The following is a 27,949-nucleotide window of genomic DNA, read 5'->3' as shown; positions in this document are numbered from 1 at the left end:
GGTTGTAGAAAAAATGTTTTTAAAAGAAAAAAAAGCCTCTGACGATCAGGCAACTCAGCTGGGATCGTCAGAGGCTTTTAAAAGCATTTTTTTACAACCTCTTTGGCTGAAGAGGTTGTAGAAAAAATGCTTTTAAAAGGCTCTGACAATCCCAACTGAGTTGTCTGATCATCAGGGGCTTTTAAAAGCATTTTTTAAAAACCTCTTCAGCCGAAGAGGTTGTAGAAAAAATGGTTTTAAAAATAAAAAAAAGAAAGTTGGCCACACCCACTCAGTCACATTGCCCACCACCACCAAGCCATGCCCACAGAACTGGTAGTAACAAATTTTACATTTTTTATTTTTATTTATTTTTTATTATTTAAATTTATATTTCACCACTGCCACATGCGTGCCCTTGAAGCTCCGTTTTCGCTGGCAGAGGGCTAGCAAAACAAACAAAAGAAAAAGAGAAATGTTTCTCATTTTGCATTTGAGCATCCAAGAAGAGACAGGAAAGGAGAAAGGGAAAGAGGAAAGACAAAGAAAAAGAAGGAAAGATAAGAAGAGAGCAAAGAAGGAAAAAGAAGGAAAGAGGGGAAGGAAGAAGAAAGGAGAACAAAGAGGGAAGGAAAAAAGAAGGAAGGAAGGATGGATGGATGGATGGATGGATGGAAGGAAGAAAGGAAGGAAGGAAGGAAGGAAGGAAGGAAGGAAGGAAGGAAGGAAGGAAGGAGATTATAATGAGAGGGAGGGACAGTCTGAGGGAAGTCCCGCTTTAGCACTTGGCCTGTGGCCACGCCCTCCCCATGCCCCCCAAGGTCAAACACAATGAAATCGAGTTTGACATCCCTGGTATAGGTAGTTGAGAAGATGCTTGGAAGAGCAGTTAGACAAGGATGACCAGGGGGCTTCAGGGTTTAATGGTTTATGGCAGGTGTGAAATTTACTTACCTTCACTACCGGTTCACAAATGTGAGCGCTTGCATGTGCCTCCTCCACACATGCACAGAGCCTTCTGCGCATGTGCAGAGAGTCAAAAACTGGACGTGATGATGTCTGGGTGGGTGGGCGGAGCCTCCCGCCAGCGGCACTACCAGTTCGCCCGAGCCAGGTAGAACCAGCTCAACTTCACCACTGGTTTATGGCGTTTTTAAAGCATTATTTGTATGTCATTTTTGAGGGATGAAGGATTTGCTATAACTATTCCGGAGTTGGTTTAAATTTAAGCTTTTTTCTTTGAAGGACTAGCTTTGTCTCTTTTAAATCATTGATGCATTAATATGCTGTGATTAACATTATAATCCATTGCTTAGACTTATTTGGAATGAGGGAGTGTGAGTTGCAAGCGAGCAAGCCTTATCAATTCATTGTGAAAGGAAGATCAATGATAATGTTACACAAGGTTCTAGAAGTTTGTTTTGCTGTGGTGGTAAGAGGGCATGCCTTAATTAGGTCAAGCCTCACAGATTAGTTGTATTCCTTGTGGAAATAAGGACACATGACTAATGTAAGAACAAGTTCTTTGGTTGTCCTGCTTCTAGAAATAAAGACTGTGACTTAATTGTCATCCCACTCTCCCAAGAACCTGAAGCAACAGTAGGCATATTGATAGTTTTATTCATTCCAACATAAGAGAACGTTGAAAGGAAATCATTAAAAGTTAGGAGTCTGTTTGACATCGAGATAGCTGTCCAGAACAGCTATCTGAATAGCTGTCAGATTCAATTTGCCATGGGGAGAAGCCAGTAAAAGGAAGATGGGATCCAGATCCAGCCAGGCTGCTTTTTGATAGAAGATAACCCCAATGCATCCTTATAGTAATAGTAATAGCACTTATATACTTATTTACACTCCATAATACTTTACTGCACACTCTGGGTGGTTTACATATTGCCCCCAACAATCTAGGTCCTCGTTTTACCGAAGGATGGAAGGATGAGTCAATCTTGACCCGGTCAGAATTGAACTACTGACAGTGAGCAGAGTTTGCCTGCAATACTGCATTCTAACCACTGTGCCATCATGGCTCCTTATGGAAGAAATTTAGGAGCAGTAGCTTGGAATGTTGCCAGCTCCTCGGTTCTAAACCCCTCCTTGTTCCTTCTGGTCATGTGACCTACAGAGGAGCACTTATTGGGGGGGGGCTTATTCTGTTTTCTTTTAGTTAAATATCAAAGCCACGCAAACAAAATTGGTCAGCCCTTGACTCTTGAATTATATACTCAACAGGGAGACATTTCCTCTTCAGTTTGAATTAAACCTAATTTGATTTGCATTGGCTTATCAAGATAGGGTTTGGGCAGAATAATATGATGTCTGTGTCCCTCTCCATGCAAAAGATCAACCTCTTTTAGTTGCTGTAGAATTGCCTGTTGCCCAAGAAAATGGGGTAGGAAAGAACCAATAGGGAGCTTTGGTGGAAAAAAATTGAGCTGCCACATTCAGCTCTTGCAGAAGTATAGTGGACTATCAAAAGAGAGAGGAACATTTTTAAAAAATTGTAGAAATGATTAATCTGTTCTTAAAGAAACTCTGAAAGATGCTGGCCTTACTATTAGTTGGAAGAAGGTCGAAGAGTAGCAACAATTGTCTCAAAAGTGCTTTTCCAAAAGGCAACTGGACTTTCTTGTGGTTTTTTTTTCTTTGAAAACATTTTGCTTCTCATCTAAGAACTGAACTGAAGAAACTTCCAAAAACAAAGAAAGTCCAATTGCCCTTTGGAAAAGCACCTCTGGGACAACCATGACCTGGATGATTGAGAATCTCCATACACAAGAAGCAACGATTTTTAAGCAGTTCTCGGAACAGCCAACTATGACTAAGTACTAGGCATGTCATGCCTTCCCTTTTGAATAAAATACAAACCGATGTCAGGCAATTAACGTTTATTTTATTCTTACTCCAAAATCTGCTTTATTCCTTTGAGAAATAATAGGGCAGAGTTCTTATTAAATCAGACATCAGAAATGGAGGCTGAGTGCCCCTCTTGTTATAATTTCTCTGCTACCCTGCCAGCCCTTTCTGCTGTCATTGGCCCAGCCCCTCCATGCCAGTTGCCCCTTCTGCCAGACATCGGTTTGCCAAACTCTGCTCTGTTCTGATAGAGTGCTCAGTTCTCTCAACCAAAGGCCCTTTTCTTTCTGGGCTAGCTGTCACCTACCATACCTGTTGCACTCTTGCTCCATATTGGCACAATCTTTCAACCCTGAACCAAATATACATACATACATACACACATACACATACACATACACATACATATATAAAGTTTATTGTCATTGTATATATATACATAGTATACCCATACAATGAAATTCACATAACACCCAGAGACCAAGCCCAACACACATGACAATCCCCAGACACCCCACCCACCCACCAAAAATTCCCCACCCCTAAACCACCCAAGCATCCACACAGCAGACCAAGTAATGCTGTCCAACAGCTCACTGATGGTGGCCCTTTAGTTCATTGTTGAGTGCAATTATAGCTCTGGGATAAAAACTATTCAGAAGACGTGTGGTCCAAGTTTTAATTGTTCTGTATCTTCTGCCAGAAGGCAACAGTCCAAAAAGATTGTAAGCAGGATGGGAAGAGTCTCTGAGAATGTTGTGCAACTTTCTCAAACAGCGAGATGCGAAGATGTCATCCAGGGCTGGTAGCTGGAGCCCAGTGATATTCTGGGCAGTTTTAATAATTCTCTGTAGAGCTTTTATGTCCGCTGCAGAGTTGCTCCCATTCCATGCAAGAATGCCATATGTCAGGACACATTTTTCCTTTATGCCCTAAATTGGCACAGTCTTTGAACTCCAATCCAGGGGTATTTTTCCTCCATGGTAGCTCTCTACCAAAATGGCGTCACTTTGGCACAGTCTCACATTCTAAGAGGTTAGCATTTGTGTCAGGCAACCCAGTTCTGGTTACAAAGGGAGAAAACCTTCTCCAAGGGCATCCCTTTAAATCACGGAAATAGAACAAATCCAGATGTGATCGAGGTCTATCCCTTCGTACATGAGTGTGGCCCTGATGCATGTACAAAGGGGTGGGGTTTTGACTGCTCATTTTCTGCAGCCATCTTGGACATCCGAGGGACTTCCTGTTTTTGCCATTTTGCCACAACACACTAACAGTTCAATGCTGGATTGATCAGCTTGCCGACAGCATCGTGTGTCCTCTAGGGTCACGTTTCATTTTTAAGCTCTGCAGGATCGGAAGAGGTTGAACCGAACTCTCTCTCTGGTGAGGATATGGCTGCCCAACTAACACTGGTAGTTGCTGCTTCAAACGCTTCCTGCCTTTAAAATGGGAATGGCAGGATTTAAAGAATGGTTCTTTCTCTGTGGCTTACAAATTGTTTATTTATTTATTTATTCATTTCCCACCTTTATTGTTTTTTATGAATAAATCAAGACAGGGAACATACTTATTAAATATTATTTTCTCCTCCTATTTTCGCCACAACAACAACTATGTAAGGTGAGATGGGCTGATAGCGGGTGACTGGTCCAAGGTCACCCAGTTAGCTTTCATGCCTAAGGCAGGACTAGAACTCACAGTCTCCTGGCTTCTAGCTTGGTGCCTTCACCAGTAGACCAATCTGGCTCTCTGGCATTGTATGATGCTGGGCCACCAGTTGTGCTTCCTTTGCCCTGTACTATATTGCCAGCTATGTAGATCCTTTGGCACTCTTGAAAGACCCAGTGATGAGGGGCAACAAAACTTCAGCACCCCATAAAATACACCCATGGCTGTTCTTTTGAGTCCTGCTTAGAAGCAGGACAGTTTTGGAAAAAATTCAGCTTAATTTGATTTACAGCCAAAAGCCCAAAGTTTTAGAAAACCTATATAAATTGGAGTTCTCCCTCTTTTGGGGTGGGGTGGGGATATAGCTAGGCAATAGGAAAGCTGTTTGTTTCTCTTTTCTTTTAAAACCAAGATGGTATTTTCAAAAAAAAAAAAAATGATCGTGATAAAACCATTGAATGTAACTGGTTGAAATTTGTCAGGGTTGATGTCTATTAAAGAGACTTTAATGCAGGGGTGAAATCCAGAGGTTCTGACAGATTCTGGGGAACCGGTAGCGGAAATTTTGATTAGTTTGGAGAACCGGCAAATACCACCTGTGGCTGGCCCCAGAGTGGGGTGAGAATGGAGATTTTGCAATATCCTTTCCCCAGGAATGGGGAGGGAATGGGGATTTTGTAGTATCCTTCCCCCGAAGTGGGGTGGGAATGGAGATTTTGCAATAGCCTTCCCCTGCCACGCCTATCAAGCCACGCCCACCAAGCCACACCATGCCCACCAAGCCATGCCCACCGAACTGGTAGTAAAAAAATTTGGATTTCATCACTGCTTTAATGTCTGCTATTTTCAGCCTATTCTGCCAAAAAACAAAGCAATTTCAGTTACTTTGAATTTTCCCCCAATAGTCTATGGACAAATATGGAGAAAAATCTTGATGAGTCTCTCTTCCATATGCAAATGAGCAATCTGTTCCAGAGGTGGAAGGGAAATGCTGCACTCACTGTAGCCTAAAAGGATGTTAGAGGATAAATTGAATTATCTTTTTCCACTTTAGCATACAGCATTAAATGGTCAACAATAGCATAATAATAAGATTTAGAATACGTATAGTCACATTTGTTTTTGTTAGTATTTGGTGGGCTAAATCTTGTAAGTGTGGTTTATTATGCTGGGGGGGGGATAAGTAAGATTATACTAGATGCAGTCTTTTGTAAATACTCTAAGAACAGCTTTATTTCTTCTGTTAGATTAGATCCCCTCAAATTTGTTTTACACCTTGAGAACATGAGCTCACAGTTTAACATTGGAGCAGGTCAAAATTGATAGTCCCTCTGGGAATACAGGCCACGGCTAACATCATCTCATGCTGCCAAAAATTGAAGCAGCCACAAAGGTTAGGATGCTTCCTTGTTAAGACTACAGACGATTTTTCTGAAACTATAATCTTTGTGCCCTCAGTCGTCAGGATTGAAAACATGCCTCCTCCTCCTCTTCCTTCACATTTCATGTCTTCAAATTGAAATGTGTTATGGCTGATTTTTGCAAAGCAGAAGGAACCAGATCATTCCCCTGCATGCAATTGAGCAGCCTGTTGCATCTCCAGGAGGGGTTGCTGGAAAGATGCTTGGAACGATGGGTAGGATCACTGGATAACTGAGGGGTTTCTTTAAGAGCATTTGCTGAGGACGTAGTATACAGTTCTTGGTTTTTGCTTATTAAATTCACTGTGTACTTTTTCAGTAGTAGTTTTACGCTTGGGATGGGATAGTTATTTGTTTTCTTGAGTTATAAATGACATCTAATTTTTGTAATGTATTTTGTCTTTTAATGACCCCTTAATTCCTTGCATCCGGGTGGAGTCGGGGCAACTGAATGGAGCTGAGTGTTTACTGGCCAGATGCCCTTCCTGTCACCAATGCAGAGTTCACAGCAGATATATTCTCATTGTGCCCAGAGAGAGAAATATCTGCCGCTACCGAGGATCAAACTCACAGCCTCCTGGTTATGAGGCGAGAGCTCCATTTCTAGGCCACTGCACCACTCTAATTTTTGTAATGTATGAGTAATTTATTTGTTTCTGCGTAAAAAGTTGGCCTGATAATCCTTTTCCAGACATCATTAAATATTCCTGGTGTTTCTGCAGGAAGTCCTGACTGGAAGAAAGTTTGTTTAATTCTATTTGAGAACAAGAGGCCATTTTAAGCCAGTTTTGTTCAGAGGAAATGGGTCATGTCGTAGTCTTTCTGGGGATAAAGTTTGTCGGTATGATTAAGCTGGACTCTATAAGTGTACTTTATAAGCAACCTTCATTTTGTGGCATTTGCAGTTATGTTGTTGAAAAAGTAGCTTTACAACACCTCACATTTATGATCTTCACAGATCCGTAAAGCAAATAAAAGTTGAGGTAAGATCAGAAACACAGTTGCAGTTTCACTTAATGACTGTTTTGCTTAATGACCAAGTTGCCAGTCCCAATTATGATCACTAAACAAGACCTACCTATCTACCTCTGAAAGTAATACAGTGTATTGAATGGGAAACGTTTGTCCGGTCTCAAATATTTAGTGAAGCAGTAGAGGTTGGAACTTTGGGAAGCCAATATTAAGCTTTACCTCGTTTATATACAACCAATTGCGGTAGTTGTTGCTGAGAAAATACCAAAGCCGATGTTGTCTGAAAGAAGAGCTGGAAAGAAAGTGGATTTTGGATCTTTTCTTCCTCCAGTCTATTTAGCTATCCCACTGTTTGAATAGATGGAAGATTTTTTTTTTTTTTTTGGTCCCTGTACCCTAAAAGAAAGGTGGAGAAAGTATCAACAAGGGATGTTGGAAAAAGAAGATAATTAGTTGTTTTCTGCTTTGGGATTATATCTTAAATAGGGGTGGGGTTATTGCTGTTTGGAAAATGGCAGACTGTACCTTAATATCAGGGGTGGGTTCTACTTACCTTTACTACTGGTTCGCATTGTGCCCGCATGTGCTCTTCTGCGCATGTGCAGATCGCCTATGATGATGTCCGGGTCAGTGGGCGGAGCCTCCTGCCGGTTTTATTACCGGTTCTTGTGAACTGGCCCAAACTGGTGGCAACCCACCACTGGTTAATGTACATAGAGATAGAGTGGCTTTTTGAAGATGCTTTGATTTCTGTAAGACTAAAATTGTGAACTTACTTTGTTAGCAAAGTGTAATAATTGGTAAAGTCAGGATAGGCCACAAAAGAAATGCAGAGCTGTATTTCTTCATGGCCCATGTGTTCATCTTATCCTCACAAAAATTAAAATAGCTGTAGGTGGTATGATGTTTCCTTAATTATACTCAATTGACTATTTTTTGAATGGAATCTTGAAGCAGGTTGATTGGAGTTTGGAATGGAGCCATGCCCTTTCAAATCACACATTTTTAATGTGAATCTAATTATAACAAATTTTAAAATGAATTTCAGTTGGGTGTATTTAATTGACTGCATATTGATCTTCAAGTTCTCATATCACCGTACTTACTTACACATCTTCTCTCCTTGCTGCCCCTAGGAAAGGGAACTGTAAAAAATGCATACAACCCACCCCCCAACCTTATTGAATATATGCAAATGCTGGCATTTAATTTGTTAGGGAAATCAGGAGTTTTAAGTCCTAAAATTGTAACTGCTTAAAACAGTGTGACTCCTACTGTCATCATCCCACAAAGATCTGAAATTCAAGAGCATATACATTTTCTTGTAGCCTTGGGAAAGTGTCTGCTTTTACAATGCAATCAGTGGTATATGGTAATGCATATAGGTAATGCATGTTATTGGATAATTGGCATTAAAAAGCATCCTTGTCAGTGTTGCTGTTTGAAATTATTTATTTATTTATTTATTTGATTTGTATACCGCCCTTCTACAACAGGACTCAGGGCGGTGAACAGCCATGGTAAAACATAACATATAAAATTTAAAAGCAATTTAAAAAACATTAAATAATTTTGGCTAATAATTAGAGCACTTTTAAAAAAAAAATCCATGCTGATTATTTTTCCTGCTTTGCTCTTTTTTTGAATAAGTCATCCTTTAATGCTGGTGTGGAGTTACAGAAACAGATAATGTATGGATCCATTTTGTCAAACTGTCTAGTAATGTCATTTTATTTTTGCATTCTACGCTCATGCTATGAATTATGCCGCCCTCCGTGGATTCATGACTGATTTTTGAGCTATCAATACAGCTACTGTAGTTGGTAGTAAGACAATTCCAGTTGCTGTCCTATTTGCTCAGCCAATTTAGCCCATACATTTAAATTGATTCGCTGAAATGATAAACCTTAGAATTCCAAAATCATATCCTTCGCTTATATTTATTTAACCTCAAATAAAATGGGCTTTTCATGGGACTTGGCTCTTGAGATGTTTTGGTCCTGATTAAATTTTCTTCTTTTCTTCATAGGTTGCTGGATATCGAAAGTCAAATGATCTATTTTGCAACTTCCTATGCAGGGACAGGCTTTGCTGTTCTGGTGCTTGGATACCTCCAAGTCAGTATTTATTTCTAGTCCTTCATTTCCCAACCCACTCCAGAAGAGAAGTCAGTTATTTAACAGCCGAGGTTCATGACAATTCAAGACCCTATTAATATAACTGATTTGGAAATCAGTAGCACTTTCTATAGCACATAAGCCATTTTTCTACCATAGACTCCTGAAACAGGCAATTCCTATGTCACTGTTGATTTACATAAATGTTAAATAAGAAATATTAATCAACGTTAAGTCATACAACTGTGCAATAATACATAGTCTTCTTTTCTTCCCAGTTGTTACATACATGGACATTCTATGTCAGGGGTATCAAACTCAAGGCCTGTGGGCCGAATCTGGCCTGCAAAGTGCTTAGATCTGGCCCTCAGGTCACCCTGGAAACAGCAAAGGACTGGCCCACAGTGACTCTGCCAGTGAAAATGGAGCTCAGAAAGGCCACATGTGGCCCTCCCAGGCTCCGTTTTCGGCCACGACGGCCTCCTACAGCCCTCTGCCAGCAAAAATGGAACTTGGGGGACACAGCCCCCCTAGCTCTGTTTCACTAGCAGAGGGCTGCAGGAGACCATCGTGGCCAAAATGGGGCTCAGGGCAGCCACGCGTGCCCCCCCAAGCTTTGTTTTCTCTGGCAGAGGGCTAGCAAAGCAAACTAAAAACAAAACAAAAGGAGAAATGCTTCTCATTTTGCATTTGAGCATGAAAGAAGGGACAGGAAAGGAGAAAGGGGAAGAGGAAAGACAAAGAAAAAGAAGGGAAGATGGGAAGAGAGCGAGGAAGGAAAATAAGGAAGGAGGGGAAAGAAGAAGGAAGGAGAATGACGAGGGAAGGAAAAAGAAGAAAAGGAAGGAAGGAAGGAAGGAAGGAAGGAAGGAAGGAAGGAAGGAAGGAAGGAAGGAAGGAAGGAAGGAAGGAAGGAAGGAAGGAAGGAGATTATAATGAGAGTGAGGGAGGATCTGAGGGAAATCCTGCCTTAGCACTTGACCACCACAGGTGTCCCCGACACGAGTGATGTTGAGCTGGCCATGCCCACTCTGGCCACACCCACCCCAGCCACGCCTACCTCAGCCCCCCATGATGAAACACAACCCTGATGCGGCCCTCAATGAAATCAAGTTTGACACTTCTGTTCTATATGGACAAAATGATAGGCCATTATGGAAATAGGAACTATATGTCTTCTTGATCAGGGACAATTTTTTGTACTGCCTTGGAACTAATATTGGCTTTGGGGCTGGGCTGGCTGAATAAATATTCATTACTTATAAAACACAGGGATCTATTGCAAGCCAAAAGAGGTCCTTCAACACAATGTAGCTATGCAGTTGGGGGGGAAAAAGGCAAATTGAAAAGAAATAAGGTGATGAAGAAAAATGTTAAACATAGTTGGTCCTCATTGCAACTATGATTTATTTAATGAGCATTATGATATCACCGCAAAAATTGACTTACCACCAGTTACAAGATAATGGTAGCAGAAGGCATAAAATCAGCGCTAAAAATATTGAGGTTAAGATTGTTTTCCGTTTAGCATTGTGTTTCAGTAATCAAGAAAGGTTATCCATCTTCTAATAGTGTTTCTCCATCCCATCCCACCCTTTTTGTGTGTGTGTGTGTGTGTGTGTGTGTGTGTGTTAGATCTGCTTGTGGGTAATGTCAGCTGCTCGTCAGACCCAACAGATCCGAAAAGCCTATTTTAGGAAAATCATGAGGATGGACATCGGCTGGTTTGATTGTACATCAGTAGGGGAACTCAATACACGAATTTCTGAGTGAGTAACTCGAGATAGCCGCTGACGGGACTACATGCCAATAAACAGTCTCTGGAAAATCAGGGAAGGTTTAAAATTTTATTTCTACCAGCTTGATTCTCAGCTGCGTCAACCTGTCCACTGGACTGCCACAACTGTTATATCCCTAGCAAGCCTGCAAATGGCTTTTGTAACGTTGTTGTTGACAGAGCCTGCCCTGCCATTACCATCTGCTTGAGAGGCCCTGTTTCTTGCCACGCGAGAGCCAATATTTTGCAGGACTGTTGAGATGTCAGTATAGTAATAAAAGTAGAGACAACCCCCCCTAGATCTGGCAAAAAGTGATCGAATCAAATGGAGCTAATCCAAGTATTTATTTATTTATTATTTATTTATTAATTCAATTTGTACGCCACCCCTCTCTGAAGACTCAGGGCGTAAGATAGCATTTAGATGTTTTGCTAGAAGGACAAAAATATCTGAGGCGCGTCCATCTGGTCAGAAGAAGTATGATCCTTCCAACACCCCACCCCCCCATCCTGTAAGAACTAATAGCCCCCACCAGCCTGCCAAACTGAGGAAGCTTCTTGGATGAGAACGTTTTCTTCCTCAAGAAAAAAACAACAAAGCACCTTTGAGACAACTGTGACCTGGATGACTGAGAATCTCCACAGACATCCATCTGGCCAGCCATTTTTCACAAGCTGCATGAGTATCTGCACAAATTTTATTTTCCCTATCTTGGCCTTGTTAAGAAGAATTTCTGCAAAAGGTCCAACCAATTGTCAGATACAAGGGCGTGGGATGAAAAATAGAAGCCTACATTTCATAGCGTGTAGAATCCCGGTGGGAAAATTCCAGCAGGGCAAAAATACTTGGAAATATAAGACCCTCTGCCTGCACCAAGTTTACGGTTAATCTTACATACAGGAAATAAACTCCCCAGATAAAAGAGTGATCAAATGAATAATTACCACCATAAATCATTCTCACGCACATTTCCCCCATGTGGAAAAAGGAGCAATGATGTTTTTGTGCACATTGGGAATTGTAACGAAGGCAAAATGTATCTGCTGCTTCAACTTTTCTTGTTCTCCACAGTGACATTAATAAAATAAATGATGCTATTGCTGATCAAGTCGCAATCTTTATCCAGCGCTTCACCACCTTTGTTTGTGGATTCCTGCTAGGATTTGTCAGAGGCTGGAAGTTAACCTTGGTTATTATCGCAGTCAGTCCTCTAATTGGGATCGGAGCTGGCATAATTGGCCTGGTACGGAAGAATGTCATGCCTATTGAAAGAGGGTTCCCTGAGTTTATTTAAAGGGACTTGGGGATATGTGTGGGGGGGGAGATTCCCCCCAATTGAGGGAAGTTGGGGGAAGATTTTCAAGTTATGGACTATTTCAGGAACTGCTTCCATCATACTATTTGCTACTGCTTTTTTTCTTTAAAAAAAAAAAAAAGTTAGCAGCCATTTCTTTGGCACACTTTCCCAGCAGTAATTTCTGTTAGGTTCTTGTCAAACCAAGGTTTGCCATTGCTTTATTCCGGAGAAGGAAGAAAGCAAGGAGGAATGGACCCAAAATCATTTAGTGAACCTCTGGCCTAGGGCAGGATTAGAACTCACAGTCTCCTGGTTTCTGATCCATTGCCTGAACCACTACCCCACACTGGCTTCCATATGCATATATACACACCAACATTTTGTTTTGTTTCATGCAACCGAGGGAGAGAACTCTTGATATATGATAGCTTATACTAAAGAGCATGGAGTCACCTTTCAAGCATCTCACGACTCTTTGCTGCTTCATACGTCAATGCTGAGTCAGTGTTCCTTGTTTAATCAACATGGTCATCGCCTTGGATTTTGTCCCTGTAAAGGCAAGCCATTAACTTATCTCAGCTGTACCTACACAAAAGTCTTCTGCAAATCCAGAAGGCTTAAGGAAGCCTTCCTAACAAGCAGATTCTCCAAAGCACAAAATAGCATGCTGACCTGCTCATGAGTTTATTTCATTAATTAAGTAACATAGTTAGACCAGTGGGTTTTTTTAAAAGTAAAACTTGGCCACTTAAAACCTCTCAGAACGGGAGTGAAAGTTCATCCATTTTAAATTGGCCAAGTCTGAAAAACGCTGAGTTAGATTTTGGCCTGTACAACACCAACCTTTAAAAAGAGGTTTTGTGCCACATTCGTTCTTAATTTTTGTTTCTGTTATGTTAAAGTCTGTAGCAAAGTTGACGGGTCTAGAGTTAAAAGCTTATGCAAAAGCTGGGGCCATCGCTGATGAAGTGCTCTCATCGATCCGAACCGTGGCTGCCTTTGGAGGAGAAAAAAAAGAAGTTGAAAGGTTGGTTATATATCAAGTTTGTTTCTGAGCAGCAAAGAAGCCAGCTGAATTGAAACCACACCATGACTGCTTAAGTGCTAAAAATGAATATTTATTGTGACAATTGAAAATAAGCTCTTTTTAGCAGTAATAGACTTAAGCTGTGTCTAGGAAGACACTCTGTTTTTATTCTAGCTTGTTGTGCCAGGTGCATGAACTGTAAAGGCTTCCTCAGATTTAGCTGCTTTGATTATACCAGCAATATTGTAGAGTTGGCCAAGTATTAGATAGGTGAGCATGTATGCTGCCTGTCATACTTCTCTTTAATTAGACTAGCATCAGATCAGTGATGGGTTTCAAATTTTTTTACTACCGGTTCTGTGGGCATGGCTTGGTGGCGTGGCTTGGTGGGCGTGGCAGGGGAAGGATACTGTAAAATCTCCATTCCCACCCCACTCCAGGGGAAGGTTACTGCAAAATCGCCATTTCCTCCTGATCAGCTGGGACTTGGGAGGCAGAGAATAAATGGGGGCAGGGCCAGTCAGAATTTTTACTACCAGTTCTCCAAACTATTCAAAATTTCTGCTACGGTTCTCAAGAACTGGTCAGAACCTGCTGAAACCCACCTCTGCATCAGATGTGATGGTGATTACTTTTTTGTGGCCAATATCAAAATCATTTTAGCTCACCTGGAATCTGCAAAAAAAATCATCCTGTGTTTTGCCTCAGGGATCCAAATGGCTTGCTGTGGCATTTTCAATATTCATTGAAAACAAGAATTGGACATGTGTGATGGGGACCTAGAAAGCAGCTTTAACCTACATGAGTCCTGTGGTTCCCTTAATTCGCTATTTTGCAAAGTGGATGGCTTCATCCATTATGCTTTTGTAAGAACATGGAGTTAGCCTTGAATAATGCAACAGCCATTAGGGAAACATCTATTTAGCCCAGAAGGACAGGACGGTGTGTGGAAGAAACCCAAGTCTCTTCTGTCATTACTTTCTTTGTTATATGTGCAGAAGGAGAGATAATCTCTCTCAGGTTTACTTTAGTGTTATATAATATACTGCTCAAAAAAATAAAGGGAACACAAGCAGAAGACATCCAAGATCTGAATGAATGAAATAGCCTTATTAAATACTTTGTTTGTTACATACAGTAGTTTTGTGTTCCCTTTAGTTGTTTGAGCAGTGTATAAACTACTGTATGTAAAGAACAAAGTATTTAATAAGGCTATTTCATTCATTCAGATCTCGGATGTCTTCTGCTTGTGTTCCCTTTATTCTTTTGAGCAGCGTATAATAAAGTAGAATGGTAGGCCTAGTAGAAAGTAGGCCTTATGGTGTCTGATTCCTACCTGGCCTACTTTGAACGGCTCATAATGCTAGGTCAGAGGTGAGGAACTATGGCCCCTTCAGGACTTAAACTCCCAGAATTCCTGAGCTGGGAGTTGAAGTCCATAAGTCATAAGAGGGCCATAGTTCCCCACCCCTGTGCTAGGCAATAAATATTTGACCAAAGTTTCTTGAGAATAATCAACCAATGGAACAGCTTGCCTGTTGTGGGAGCTTCATCACTTGAGACTTTCAAGAAAAGATTGGACTGCCATTTGTCAGAAATGGTGTAGGGTCCCCTGCTTGAGTGGGGGATTGGCCTAGGTGACCTATAACGTCCCTTCCAACTCTGTTAATCTGTTATAATATGTGCAACAAATAAGGTTGTAGACCAAAGGTTAGTAACCACAATGGCTGAGCTCATGCTAAACCACAATTAAAAACAGATCCACTATGACTTAGCCTCATATGCAAACCTAGTCACTGATTGGCTAGCAAATCATCAGAATTTAGGCAAGGGTCTTTTCCAGCCTTTCCTGGAAATGCAGAGAATGGGCTGTGACACCACGTGCCAAGCAATTTTCCTATAAAGCATCCCAGTACTTATTTTTCAGCAATGAAAGCTGCAAAATGATCCTTCATTTGAGTCAATCCGGGGTTGGTTTGTTTTTTAAAGTCTTCTTTTTTATTTTTTTTCTTTCTACAGATATGACAAAAACCTGGTGTTTGCTCAAAACTGGGGGATCAGAAAGGGAATCATTATGGGATTTTTCACAGGCTACATTTGGTGCATCATTTTCCTGTGCTATGCGCTGGCCTTCTGGTACGGCTCAAAACTTGTCCTTGAAGAAGAGGAATACTCTGCTGGCACCCTTTTGCAGGTAAGTGCTTTCTAAAGCTTTTCCTTTACTTTAACCAGGGGTGAAATCCAGCAGGTTCTGAAGGTTCTGGAGAACTGGTAGCGGAAATTTTGAGTAGTTCAGAGAACCGGCAAATACCACCTCTGGCTGGCCCCAGAGTGGGGTGGGAATGGAGATTTTACAATATCCTTCCCCTGGAATGGGGTGGGAATGGGGATTTTGCAGTATCCTTCCCCTGCCACGCCCACCAAGCCATATCCACAGAACCGGTAGTAAAAAAAATTGGATTTCACCACTGCTTTGAACATAGCCGTTTAGATATGGGGAGAGTCAGCAACACCCAGCAGCCCTTCACTTTTTACCCAACTGGAGTCATATATATTTAAAATGGTTGACCCTCTGTAGGTATCAGTGAGGTAGCCATCTGCTTGGAACCCAGGAAATACGAGAAGAGAACCCATCCGGGTGGGTTTTCCCATTTCTTTTTTCCTGCTGCAGCAGAGTCCAGTGTTTCCAAAAAGGATTGGCGACAAGCCAAAATGAAGTGAAATTTGCAGAACATAAATATTGCAGAACGTTTCTGCTGAAATCTGGTGTGGGTTGGATCTAAGCCCTGAAGAGACCAAGTCAGTTTCACTCTTTAGAAAGTGGTTCCGGTAGGGATGAGTCCCTGCAGTCAAATGTTACAGCGCAACATGCTACTGTTGGCGGAGTCTTTCCAGGAGCTTCCATTTTAATGCTGTGCAAATCACTAAAAGCACTGCTTTCTTTGGGGACAGAAATGAGCCATCTCTTTTCCAGCTGTAAAGGCAGCTGTGCCTTTTATAAAGTCCATGCAGCTGCTTCAGAAATGATTCCCAGATGCTCTCATGCAGAACCAGTTGACTTCAAGCAAATACCTTGCCCAGCCTTGCTCAATTCCATATCCTTTTCGCCATATGTTCTTCCCAGCCCTACTGCCCAGTAGCCTTCCATGCTTGCTAAGCCTGTCTACTGTAAACACATATGGTTTTTGGAGTTGGGGACCTTTCTTTTTCTGAAGATGAGTTTGAATTTCTGTAGGCCTTGCAATTCAAGCTGGTTAATGCTTCCGTGTTGTGTAGCGGTAGTACCATAAGATTCAGTAATTAGTTTATTAGAACAATAGAATAGCAGAGTTGGGTGGGATCTTGCAGTGGTGGGTTTCTACTCGTTCGCTACAGTTCGGGCAAACTGGTAGTGGCAGTGGCAGGAGGCTCCACCCACCTGCCCGGACGTCATCACGGATGCTTTGCACATGCGCAGAAGGTTCTGCGCAGGCACAGAAGCACCGTGCATGCTCACAGTTCTGAACCAGTAGCGAAGGTAAGTGGAACCCACTACTGGGACCTTGGATGAGGTTTTCTAGTCCAAACCCCTATTCAAGCAGAAGACCCTATACCGGGTGTCAAACTCGCGGCCTGCGGGCCAGATGCATGTCAAGGTTCCAAGTGACATGTCCCATGAAATAAAATCCAAGGCTTCCATTTTCCATTAAAGTCTATTTATTAGGAACATATCAAATTGGCAAGGACTTGGTGCAATTCCGACTCTGATCCAGAATTACACCCAATAAAAAGCAAAAAACAGAACCCTCCCCCCCCCCGAGTCACAATCTCCAATCAATTCTCAGGCCATCAGTCCAGAGACTCCAAATTGCACCTTCCTCCAGCTGCAGGCATCTTCTCTGTTCCCACGGGAAGGAATGCCACCTAGACATAACATTCCCCCTTTATCTCTATAACCCCCTTCTCAACAGTTAGAGAGTGGTGAGCCTGAAGTAATCCTAAATTCCTTTACTAGCAAACCTAAAAGCTAAGAAAAGAATAGACAATATAAAATAGCTACACATATATCATCTTCAAGGTTGACAATGCGTCACAGGCTGGCCACGCCCACTCCCATTTTAGCAAAGGGGGAAAAGTCACGATACGTCACGTGATGACAACGTGACACGGCAAGCTTGACACCCCTGCTCTATACCATTTCAGATAGGTGGTTGTCGAATTGCTTCTTAAAAACCTCAAGTGATGGAGCACCCATAACTTCTGGAGACAAGTCGGTCCAGGGTTTAATTATTCTGTCAGGGAATGTTTCCTTAGTTCTAGATTAATACATAGAGTAATACAATTAATACTCTCTTAATACATACCAAGTATTTTCTAGATCTCTAAAACTTGCTTTGAATTAAAGGACCAGTCCCAGACTTGAAAACTGAAATAGCTTCCCTAGGTTGGGAGCAGTGGGGGTATTCAGACAGTTCTATCCAGGGGTGAAATGTTCCTGGTTTGGACCGGTTTGACCGAACTGGTAGTGATGGTGGCCAGTGGTTCAGAGAACCGGTAGCAATGGCGGCACAAGGCTCCGCCCACCCACCCAGTCATCGTTACTTCCTGGTTTTAACCAGGAACTAACCTGTTTTTTACCCTCTGTGCATGTGCAGAAGGGTTTGCGCATGCACAGAGGGTCCACGCGCACATGTGACACATGCACTTCTGAACCGGTTGGGATGGTAAGTAGATTTCACCTCTAGTTCTATCCGGTTCAGGAGAACCGGTAGTGGCGACTGCGGGAGGCTCTGCCTACCTGCCCGGATGTCTTCACATCCCGTTTCTGACACTCTGTGGATGCACAGAAGGTCCTGCCCATGCGCTGAGGTGGCGCGTGCGCTCACATTTGCGAACCAGTAGCAAAGGTAAGTGACTACCACCCCTGGTTGGGAGGTAAAAGAACCACTTTATCCTTTTAATTCTAGTCCTATTACTGCCTTCTGATAGAAAAGAAGAGAAACTTTGATGTTATTTCTCAAAAGAACAAAGTTTTTTATCTGCCTTCCAGAAATACTGTTTTGGGACATCTATAGCTACTGATTGTAATTTAGTATTGGTATGCAGAAACTAATTCCCCTCCTTTATCCTTCTCAGGTTTTTCTCGGCGTCCTAGTAGGTGCCTTAAATCTTGGTCAAGCGGCCCCTTGCTTGGAAGCTTTTGCAACAGGTCGAGGAGCTGCCACAAATATATTTGAGACAATAGAAGAAGTAAGTAACCACTGATTGCTTTGGGAGGGGGGGGATAGATGAGAGTTTCAAGGAATGTAAACTTAGCTTCTGCCAAGAATGCAAATGAGAAATATTATAGTGATTAAAAGAAATTGATTGCAAGTTAAAGCAAACCAGGACCCTGCCTTGGTATTTACAAAGAGTGCATTCATCCAAGTGACATTCCTAAGTGATTTTCTTATGAATATTCAGCTTCTCACTGTCTGCCCCACTCTGTCTGTCAAAAAGGGCTATACTTTATAAGGTACCTGATCATCAAGAAAGGCAGTGAGACAATTTGCAAATTAAGTGGTTTCAGGAACTAAGTCATTCTGGCTCCTCAGGCGTATGATTATAAGAAAGAAAAGGAGGCCAGAAGCTCCAAGGATGAAATGAATATGTATAGTACTGCCAATGCTTCAGAATTTTGCAAGGGGAAAAAAAAACCCACTCATTAAATCTTTCCCATAATAATTCTGCGGATACCAACAAGCTATGGCTGTAGATGCCAATAATATTCTATTAGTTTTATTCCTTGCTTTGTCAAAAATAAATGGAATGCATATAAATAGACAACTCTATATATACTGAACAAAGCCAGTATGGGTGTGCAGTTAAGGCATCAGGCTAGAAGTCAGGAGACCATGAGTTCAAGTCATGCCCGAGGCACAAAGCCAGCTGGGTGACTTTTGCACCACTCATTCATGCTCAGCTTTAGGGGAAAAAACCAGGGCAAATCATTTCCAAAAAACCTTGCCATGAAAACTGCAGGGATTAGACCAGGCAGTCACCAGGAGACAGAAACTGACCTGAAGGCATCAAAACAAAACAAAACAAAACAAAACAAAACAATATAAAAATACATACTGAGCTGTTGATTTAAACCCTCCTTGTGAAGTGGGGTCATGGGGTTCAGATGGGTTTGCTGATCACGTACCTGGCTCCCTGCCACGTGGCAGCAGCCCTGCCCGAGCTACTCAACGTTATTGCCGCGGTGGCGGTTGATACCCCCAGACTTATGGTCATGGGGGATTTCAACCTACCGTCCGTGGGTGAGACGTCTGAGGTGGCTCGGGAGTTCATGGCTTCCATGACGGCTATGGATCTGACCCAGCTAATTCATGGCCCTACGCACATGGGGGGAAACACACTGGACCTGATTTTTGTCTCTGGACAGTGGCTGAGTGATCTCGAGATAGGGGACATAGTTATCGAGCCCTTGTCATGGTCGGATCACTCTCTCCTTCGCCTTGATCTTCGAACCGCTGCTCCCCGCTGCAGGGAGGCGGAACCGATAAGATGGTACCGCCCCAGGCGCCTGATGGAACCTGATAGGTTCCAGACGGAGCTTGGGCCAATGCCTGAGGTCTTGGCTCACGCCTCGACTGGAGACTTAGTGGCCGCCTGGGATAGGGCGGCCGCTGGAGCTCTGGATCGAGTCGTGCCTTTGCGGCCTCTGACCCGGCGCCGATCTCACCTGGCTCCTTGGTTTACTGAGGAGCTGAGGGAGATGAAGCGCCGGAAAAGACGCCTAGAGAGTAGTTGGAGGGCCAGTCGCACTGAATCTGACCGGACACTGGTAAGATCTCATATTAAGAATTACCTAGTGGCGATAAAAGCAGCGAAATGTACTCATCTTGCTGCTCTTATCGCGTCATCAGATAACCGCCCGGCCGCCCTGTTTAGGGTGACCCGCTCCCTGCTCCACCAGGAAGCGAGGGAGGACCCCTTGGAGGGGAGAGCCGAGGATTTTGTTCAGTATCTGTATGACAAAATCACTCAGATTCGGGAAGATCTGGACTCTGACTGGGTAGATCCAGTGGGGATGACGGAGGCAGGTCCTGAGAATGTTATCTGGGATGAGTTTGACTCTGTGACCCCTGAGGACGTGGACAGGATTCTGGGTAGACTGAATGCGACCACATGTTTGTTGGACCCGTGCCCCTCCTGGTTAGTGCTGGCTTCCCGGGAGGTGACGCGAGGCTGGCTCCAGGGGATTATAAATGCTTCATTGAGTGAGGGTGTCTTTCCCGCCGCCTTGAAAGAGGCGGTGGTGAGACCTCTCCTCAAGAAGCCTTCCCTGGACCCGGCAATATTGGCTAATTATCGTCCAGTCTCCAACCTTCGCTTTGTTGCGAAGGTTGTTGAGAGTGTGGTGGCACGACAGTTTCCCCGGTACCTGGATGAAACGACGTATCTAGATCCGTTCCAGTCGGGCTTCAGGCCTGGGTACAGCACGGAAACGGCATTGGTCGCGTTGGTGGATGATCTCTGGAGGGCTCGGGACAGAGGTTGTTCCTCTATCCTGGTCCTATTAGATCTCTCAGCGGCTTTTGATACCATCGACCATGGTATCATGCTGCACCGGTTGGGGGGGTTGGGGGTGGGAGGCACCGTACTACGGTGGTTCTCCTCCTTTCTCTCCGACCGGTCGCAGTCTGTGTTGACAGGGGGGCAGAGGTCGACCCCGAGGCCCCTTATATGTGGGGTGCCACAAGGATCGGTCCTCTCGCCCCTTTTGTTCAACATTTATGTGAAGCCGTTGGGCGAGATCATCCGTGGTTTCGGGGTGGAGTACCATCAGTACGCTGACGACACCCAGCTGTACATCTCCACCCCGGACCACCCCAACGATGCCCTTGAAGTGATGTCCCGGTGCCTGGAGGCCGTACGGATCTGGATGGGGAGAAACAGGCTCAGACTCAACCCATCCAAGACCGAGTGGCTGTGGTTTCCGACATCCCGATATAGTCAGCTGGTGCCATCGCTGACTATTGGGGGCGAAGTATTGGCCCCCACGGAGAGGGCTCGCAACTTGGGTGTCCTCCTGGATTCACGGCTGTCTTTAGAAGAGCACTTGACGGCCGTGACCGGGAGGATTTTTCATCAGGTTCGCCTGATTCGCCAGTTGCGTCCCTTTCTGGATCGGGACTCGTTACGCACGGTCACTCATGCCCTCGTCACCTCCCGTCTGGACTATTGTAACGCTCTCTACATGGGGCTCCCCTTGAGGAGCACTCGGAGGCTCCAACTGGCGCAGAGTGCAGCCGCGCGGGTGGTGATGGGAGCGACGTGGCGCTCCCATGTAACGCCTCTCCTGCGCGAGCTGCACTGGCTCCCGGTGGTCTTCCGGGTGCGCTTCAAGGTTTTGGTCATCACCTTTAGAGCGCTCCATGGCTCAGGACCTGGTTATCTACGGGACCGCCTGCTACCACCAATAGCCTCCCACCGACCAGTACGCTCCCATAGAGAGGGGCTCCTCCGGGTGCCGTCGGCCAAACAATGTCGACTGGCGGCCCCCAGGGGGAGAGCCTTCTCTGTGGGGGCACCTACTATCTGGAACGAGCTCCCCCCCGAGATACGGAGGATTCCGGATCTGCGTACCTTCCGTCGCACGCTGAAGACGTTCCTATTCCAGCAAGCCGGCCTGACCTAAACTTCTCCTCTTTTAAATGGGAATTTTAAATTTGGTTTTAAATTATTGGGGTTTTAAATATGGTTCAGCCAAATTTATCTAACTTGTTTTATTTCTATTTTAAATTTTGTATTGATATTTTTTATTTCATGGCTGTTCACCGCCCTGAGTCCTTCGGGAGTAGGGCGGTATACAAATCTAATAAAACAAACAAACAAACAAAACAAACAAGGCAAAGATGATTAGGGGACTGAAGGCTAAAACATATGAATAACGGTTGCAGGAACTGGGTATGTCTAGTTTAATGAAAAGAAGGACTAGGGGAGATGTGATAGCTATGTTCCAATATCTCAGGGGTTGCCACAAAGAAGAGGGAGTCAAGCTATTCTCCAAAGCACCTGAGGGCAGGACAAGAAGCATTGGAAATCAAGGAAATCAGGGAAAGAAGCAACTTAGAACCAAGGAGAAATTTCCTGACAGTTAGAACAATTAATCAGTGGAACAACTTGCCTCCAGAAGTTGTGAATGCTCCAACACTGGAAGTTTTAAAGAAGATGTTGGATAACCATTTGTCTGAAGTGGTATAGGGTTTCCTGCCTAAGCAGGGGGTTGGACTAGAAGACCTTCAAGATCCCTTCCAAGTTTCAACTCTGTTATTCTGTTTTCTGTTTTTTTTTTCTGCATTGGAGCACAAAACCCAAATTCATGTCCACCTTAAGCCATGGAAACTCCCTGTTGACTTTGGGCCAGTCACCCGCTCTCAGTTCAACCTATCTCATAGGGTCATTGTGGGTGAAAGTAGGAGGAATGAGTCCTCTGTCACCTTTTGGTCCTGAAGGAAAGGCGGGATATAAACTAGCAAGCCAATCACTTGTTTGATCTAAGTGCTCTGGTGCCAAAAATGGATGGCATAAATCAGTGTTTCCCAAACTTGACTGCTTGAAGATGTGTGGAATTCAGCTCTCATAATTCCTCAGCCAGCCAGGGTGAGGGTGGGCTCTGGATGTTACATTTAGGGTTTCAAGAGTTTGACACATTCCTTAAGTAGGAAGTAGGTGGTCTACCAAAACATTCATGGAAATGTTAAGTAATGATAAGCAAGTTGGGGGTGGAAATCAATAAGGGATAGAAGAATCATCACAAGAGGATTCTGAAAGTCTGTTCAAGGCCTGAGGGCCAGCAAGAGAGGAGAGATAAATCCTTTAGATAGACATGTGAAACTAGCAACTGAAAGAAAGCTTCTTGAGAAAAAGCAAATTGAGTGATCTGATTAATTCTACTCCAGAAACCTAGAATTGACTGTATGTCAGAAGATGGCTACAAACTGGACAAAGTCCGAGGTGACATTGAATTCCATAATGTAACCTTCCATTACCCATCCAGGCCTGATGTTAAGGTAAGAATTCAGTATCTATTCTGCAGCACTGTCATAATTTTGAGATTTATTCTGGGTACCTAGCTAGGTCTTTTCAAATACAATGCCATTTTCTTTCTTTCTTTTTTAAAATCCAGATTTTAGATCAACTCAGCATGATTATCAAGCCAGGTGAAACCACAGCCTTTGTTGGCCCAAGCGGAGCAGGGAAAAGTACCACAATTCAGCTGATCCAGCGCTTCTATGACCCTACAGAAGGCATGGTGAGACTTTGACCCAACTCTGTCATATTTCTTTCATTGGAAAAATCCTGAAGCCTGATCCATTATTGCGGCATAATTATGTTTGCAATTTACTATGAAGCCATGCTCTTAACCTCCTCCAATTAACCAGTCTTTGGACTCAGAGAGCAAAATAACATTTATTTATTTTTCCAAACTCACATGGCCCCCTAACTCATATAATGATCCTCACCAGCTCATAACAATCAATACAGAGATAGAAACAGAACCATCTTTCTCAGCAGATGTCAGACCAAACAGTCTCCCAGCTCAACCTCCATCCTAGTCCAATGCTTGAAGGAAGAGCCATCTCTCCATGGCCTTCTGAGTGCTAAAATGGTAGAGAACCCTTGAATCTCATAGAGGAGGCTATTCCAAAGAGTAGGCCCAGCTGCTGAGAAGATATGCCTCTGAGGTCCCATCAGATAACAACATTTAAAGGACTGGAGCGTACCCAGCCTACCAAATCTCGTAGATGGGCAAATCACCTCAGGGACTTGAAACATGTCAAAGGGGAATGAAGCCACATTCATATTTCTATGAGAGATGCCTTGGTTTCAAAACTGGAAATGGAAATTTTTAATACATGTATAGAATACATTCTGTGAATAGGATATTTGATACAATGGGAAATGTATCTTGACAGGTAGTCCTGTCAGGGCTCAAATTAGTTAAATTTCATATTTTGTGGTAAGCTTTATGAACCTCATTAAGTCAGAATTTGCCTAACTCTGATTTTGTTGAGGAAGTTAGCTGGGCACACATATTTCATTAGGATAAAATGAAGAAAAATTCCATCATGATGTGATCCAGGATGTGGCACAATCCACCTGTGTAGAAATATTTTTAAATTCTTTACATCGTCTTTTAATATCCAATCCACCTAGGTAAATGAAATTATTAAGTAATATTATCTCACAGGCTGCATCTGAATTAAAATATACAATAAAAGAACATTCATCTCTGAAAAATTCAGAATTGGTTTGCACAGCCGCTCTCAATATCGGTACCTGATATTGTATCGTTGCTCATTTCATTTCATTGCTAACCAACTCTCACATGTATTATTAAGAAATTAAGTAGATGGTTTGTCGTATTAAAGGCAACTCCTGCGGTTCTTCCAGGAGACATCTGCAGAGGCATATCGATACAATGATCAGAGGTCAAAGAATTGGGAAGCTAATGCCATGTGTCCAGAAAGACCTTATATTACCACTTCCCTGCAAGGGATACTCAGATGCTGCAGAACAAACAATGTTTGAAACCAAGAGATGTGTGGCTTGAGATTAAAGGAAAATTGTGGAAAATTAATAAACTAAGCCTCAATAAGCTGTGCTTCCAGGGATTGTATCTAGGAATTAGACACGAAACTGGAAGCAGTGGAGTACAATGCTGCTGTTTTAAGAAGCAGCTTCCTGTTAAGAGAGGAAGATGTCGACCTGAAGGTACAGATGACCATAATCTTTACCTATGAACTGTTATCGTGCAGGTTACTCTAGATGGACACGACATTCGTTCCCTTAACATTCAGTGGCTGCGTTCTTTGATGGGGGTGGTGGAGCAAGAACCCGTCCTGTTTGCCACCACTATAGCAGAAAACATTTGCTACGGTCGGGAAGATGCCACTATGGAAGACATTGTTAGAGCGGCCAAAGAAGCCAATGCCTACAGCTTTATCATGGATCTGCCTCTGGTAAGCTTCACTTCTCAGTCCTCTGCCAAGACTGTCTCTTACACCACATCTGTGTAGTTTGAGATCACTAAATCACGGGTTGGCAATATGTTGTCCTCTATGCCAAAGGTGCTTTCTTCAAGAGGCAACTGGACTTTCTGGTTTTTCTTTGAAGACGTTTCGCTTCTCATCCAAGAACCTTCTTCAGCTCTGACTGGACAGTGGGGAATGGAAGGATTGTCCCAAAGGTGCTTTGGCCATCTAGTCAGAGCTGAAGAAGCTTCTTGGATGAGAAGCGAAACATCTTCAAAGAAAAACCAGAAAGTCCAGTTGCCTCTTGAAAAAGAACCTTTGGGACAACCATGACCTGGATGACTGAGAATCTCCATAGTCATTTTGTCCTCTAGTGTCAAAGCAACCACGATGCTCAATATTCCTTTGGTTAAATGATTGCTTCTAAGAAATGACCAGCATCTCAAAACCTTCTTAAATCTTAAGAACTCTTACATACAATTTCATGTAAGTTCAAGTGAGAGGGGATAAGCTTTTAGCATCCATATCCATGATATTGCTAGATTTTTACTAAGGGTTTGAGGGTGGAAGCCGTATAATATCATGCTGAAATGATTGTTCAGCCCTGTATTAATTTAAGATAAAAACTCACCACTGTGGAAGACTTTTATCGTTTTCCTAGCTGTTGCTGAGAAACTTAAAAGTTGTTGCTAGGCAATTAAAAAGAGAAAATTAGGTAGGGTGGTGGATTACCATACAGGTAGCCCTCAACTTACAACCATTCATGTAGTGACCGTTCAGAGTAACAACAGCACTGAAAAAAGCTTGTGGTCAGTCCTTGCACTTATGACCATCACAGTGTGCTCATGGTCACATGATCAGAATTTAGGAGCTTGGCAAACAACCAGTGGTGGGCTGCCCCCGGTTTGGACCGGTTCGCAAGAACTGGTAGTAAAACTGGCAGGAGGCTCCGCCCACTGACCCGGACGTCATCATAGGAGATCTGCGCATGCAAGCACGGGCACGATGCGAACCGGTAGTAAAGGTAAGTAGAACCCACCCCTGCAATCAACATGTATTTATGATGCTTGCAGCATTGACAGGGTCATGTGACTGCCATTTGGGACCTTCCTGGCAGGCTTCCAATAGGCAAAGTCAAGGGGGAACCTGGATTTGCTTAATGACAACAGGATCCGCTGAACAACTGTGATTCACTTAATAACCGTAGCAGAAAAAGGTGGTAAAATTGGGTGTGGCTCACTTAACCACCGCCTTGCTTAGCAATGAAAATCCTGGTCGTAAGTCAAGAACTACCTGTACATGGCTAGTGGATGGCAGTACTCACTTTAATGATCTATCTAAGGATTATTTGTGTATCTAGTGGAACTTTTCAGATCATTTCTGTTTAATAACTTTACGTAGCATGACATTCAGTGTGCTTCATCTTATCCCTTTTGGACCTGGGGTAAAGGACGGTAGAAAAGACATTGTTTCCGGTGAAGGAATAGAGGCAAACCAGTCTTCTTCCCGTGAGATTTTTTTTCCTTGAAAAGCTCTTAAAGGAGATTAAAAGGAGAAAAGATTAAGGAGGGGAAAAATTCTTTTAGAATCATAATCAAATATATGGATAGGCACATAAGGTTATGCTTTATCATGCATACATAACTACACATGAGTTAGAGTTAATGGTATTTTTTTCCATGGAAATGGAGGATATATCTCTTCAATTTATACATAGATATGCATAGATACTTGCATTTGCAATCATATATTTATTTTTTATTTTTATTTATTTATTTATTTTTATATGCCGCCCTTCTCCGGAGACTCAGGGCGGCTTACAATGCATTAAGCAATAGCCTTCATACTTTTGTATATTTTATACAAAGTCAGCTTATTGCCCCCACAAACCGGGTCCTCATTTTACCCACCTTAGAAAGGATGGAAGGCTGAGTCGACCTTGAGCCTGGTGAGAATTGAACTCGCAGTAATTGCAGGCAGCTGGATGTTAAATGCTGCCTTAGTAGGAAGCATTAGCCTCCTACGCCACTCAGGCTCCTATATATACTGTAGGCATGCTTGAATGTGGGCAAATAAGCATGCTACTGAAAGCTAATTCCAGTAGTCAATAGTACCTTCAGATCTCGTACACAATACATATCATGTCAAAACACATTGTGATTGTTTTCAGGAATGATGATTTAGGAATTAGACTTGATCCAAAACAGCAGCTTATTTTAGGCCGACCTTTGATGCTTTCCATATAAACAGGTAGCGCTTGACTTTCAACCTTTCATTTACTGAAACAAGTGACTTAAGACTGTTTTTCACACTTCCAAGCAACCGTTGCAGCATCCCCGTAGTCGCCCGATCAAATTCAGATGCTGAATTTATGACGGTTGCAGTGTCCTGGGGTCATGTGATCTCCTTTTGTGACCTCCTGACGAGCAAAGTCAATGGGGAAAGCTGGATTGACTTTACAACCGTGCTACTAACTGCAGTTATTCACTTAACAACTGTGGCAAGAAAGATTGTGAAACGGGGTCAAACTCACTTAAGAACTGTCTCGCTTAGCAACATAAATCTTGAGCTCCATTGTGGTTGTAAGTCGAGGACCACCGGTATTGGACTTCCATTCCCATAACCCCTAGATCGTGAGCATAATAGTGAGGGATTAATAGGTGTTGAAGGCTAATCTAGCTAGAGAGTGGCAGCTGGGGAAGTCCTTTTCCTCTAGTATCCAAGAGTTGTACAATTGTGGCCCAACAACCTCTTTTTTTCCTGCCTTGAACACATATAGAAATGGAAACAAATAAATAAATAAATATATTGCTTTCATCTTGCCCC

At 43.0% G+C, this 27,949-nt stretch overlaps 1 protein-coding gene across 1 annotated transcript in view; it reads left to right on the top strand.

Annotated features, from left to right (window-relative positions):
* Window positions 1-27,949, top strand: part of ABCB11 (ATP binding cassette subfamily B member 11) — an 84,427-nt gene that overhangs the window by 20,480 nt on the left and 35,998 nt on the right. Inside the window, exons 7-15 of the mRNA XM_034426926.3 lie at window positions 8,929-9,016; window positions 10,652-10,785; window positions 11,866-12,037; window positions 12,994-13,118; window positions 15,138-15,312; window positions 18,234-18,347; window positions 23,048-23,158; window positions 23,275-23,400; window positions 24,908-25,111. Coding sequence (XP_034282817.2) covers window positions 8,929-9,016; window positions 10,652-10,785; window positions 11,866-12,037; window positions 12,994-13,118; window positions 15,138-15,312; window positions 18,234-18,347; window positions 23,048-23,158; window positions 23,275-23,400; window positions 24,908-25,111 — 1,249 coding nt within the window. The remainder of the gene's footprint in view (window positions 1-8,928; window positions 9,017-10,651; window positions 10,786-11,865; window positions 12,038-12,993; window positions 13,119-15,137; window positions 15,313-18,233; window positions 18,348-23,047; window positions 23,159-23,274; window positions 23,401-24,907; window positions 25,112-27,949) is intronic.

This window comes from Pantherophis guttatus, chromosome 1 (assembly GCF_059756535.1).
Source record: "Pantherophis guttatus breed Tessera chromosome 1, ASM5975653v1, whole genome shotgun sequence".
NCBI lineage: Eukaryota > Metazoa > Chordata > Lepidosauria > Squamata > Colubridae > Pantherophis > Pantherophis guttatus.
This window is presented reverse-complemented; position numbering and strand designations above follow the sequence as displayed.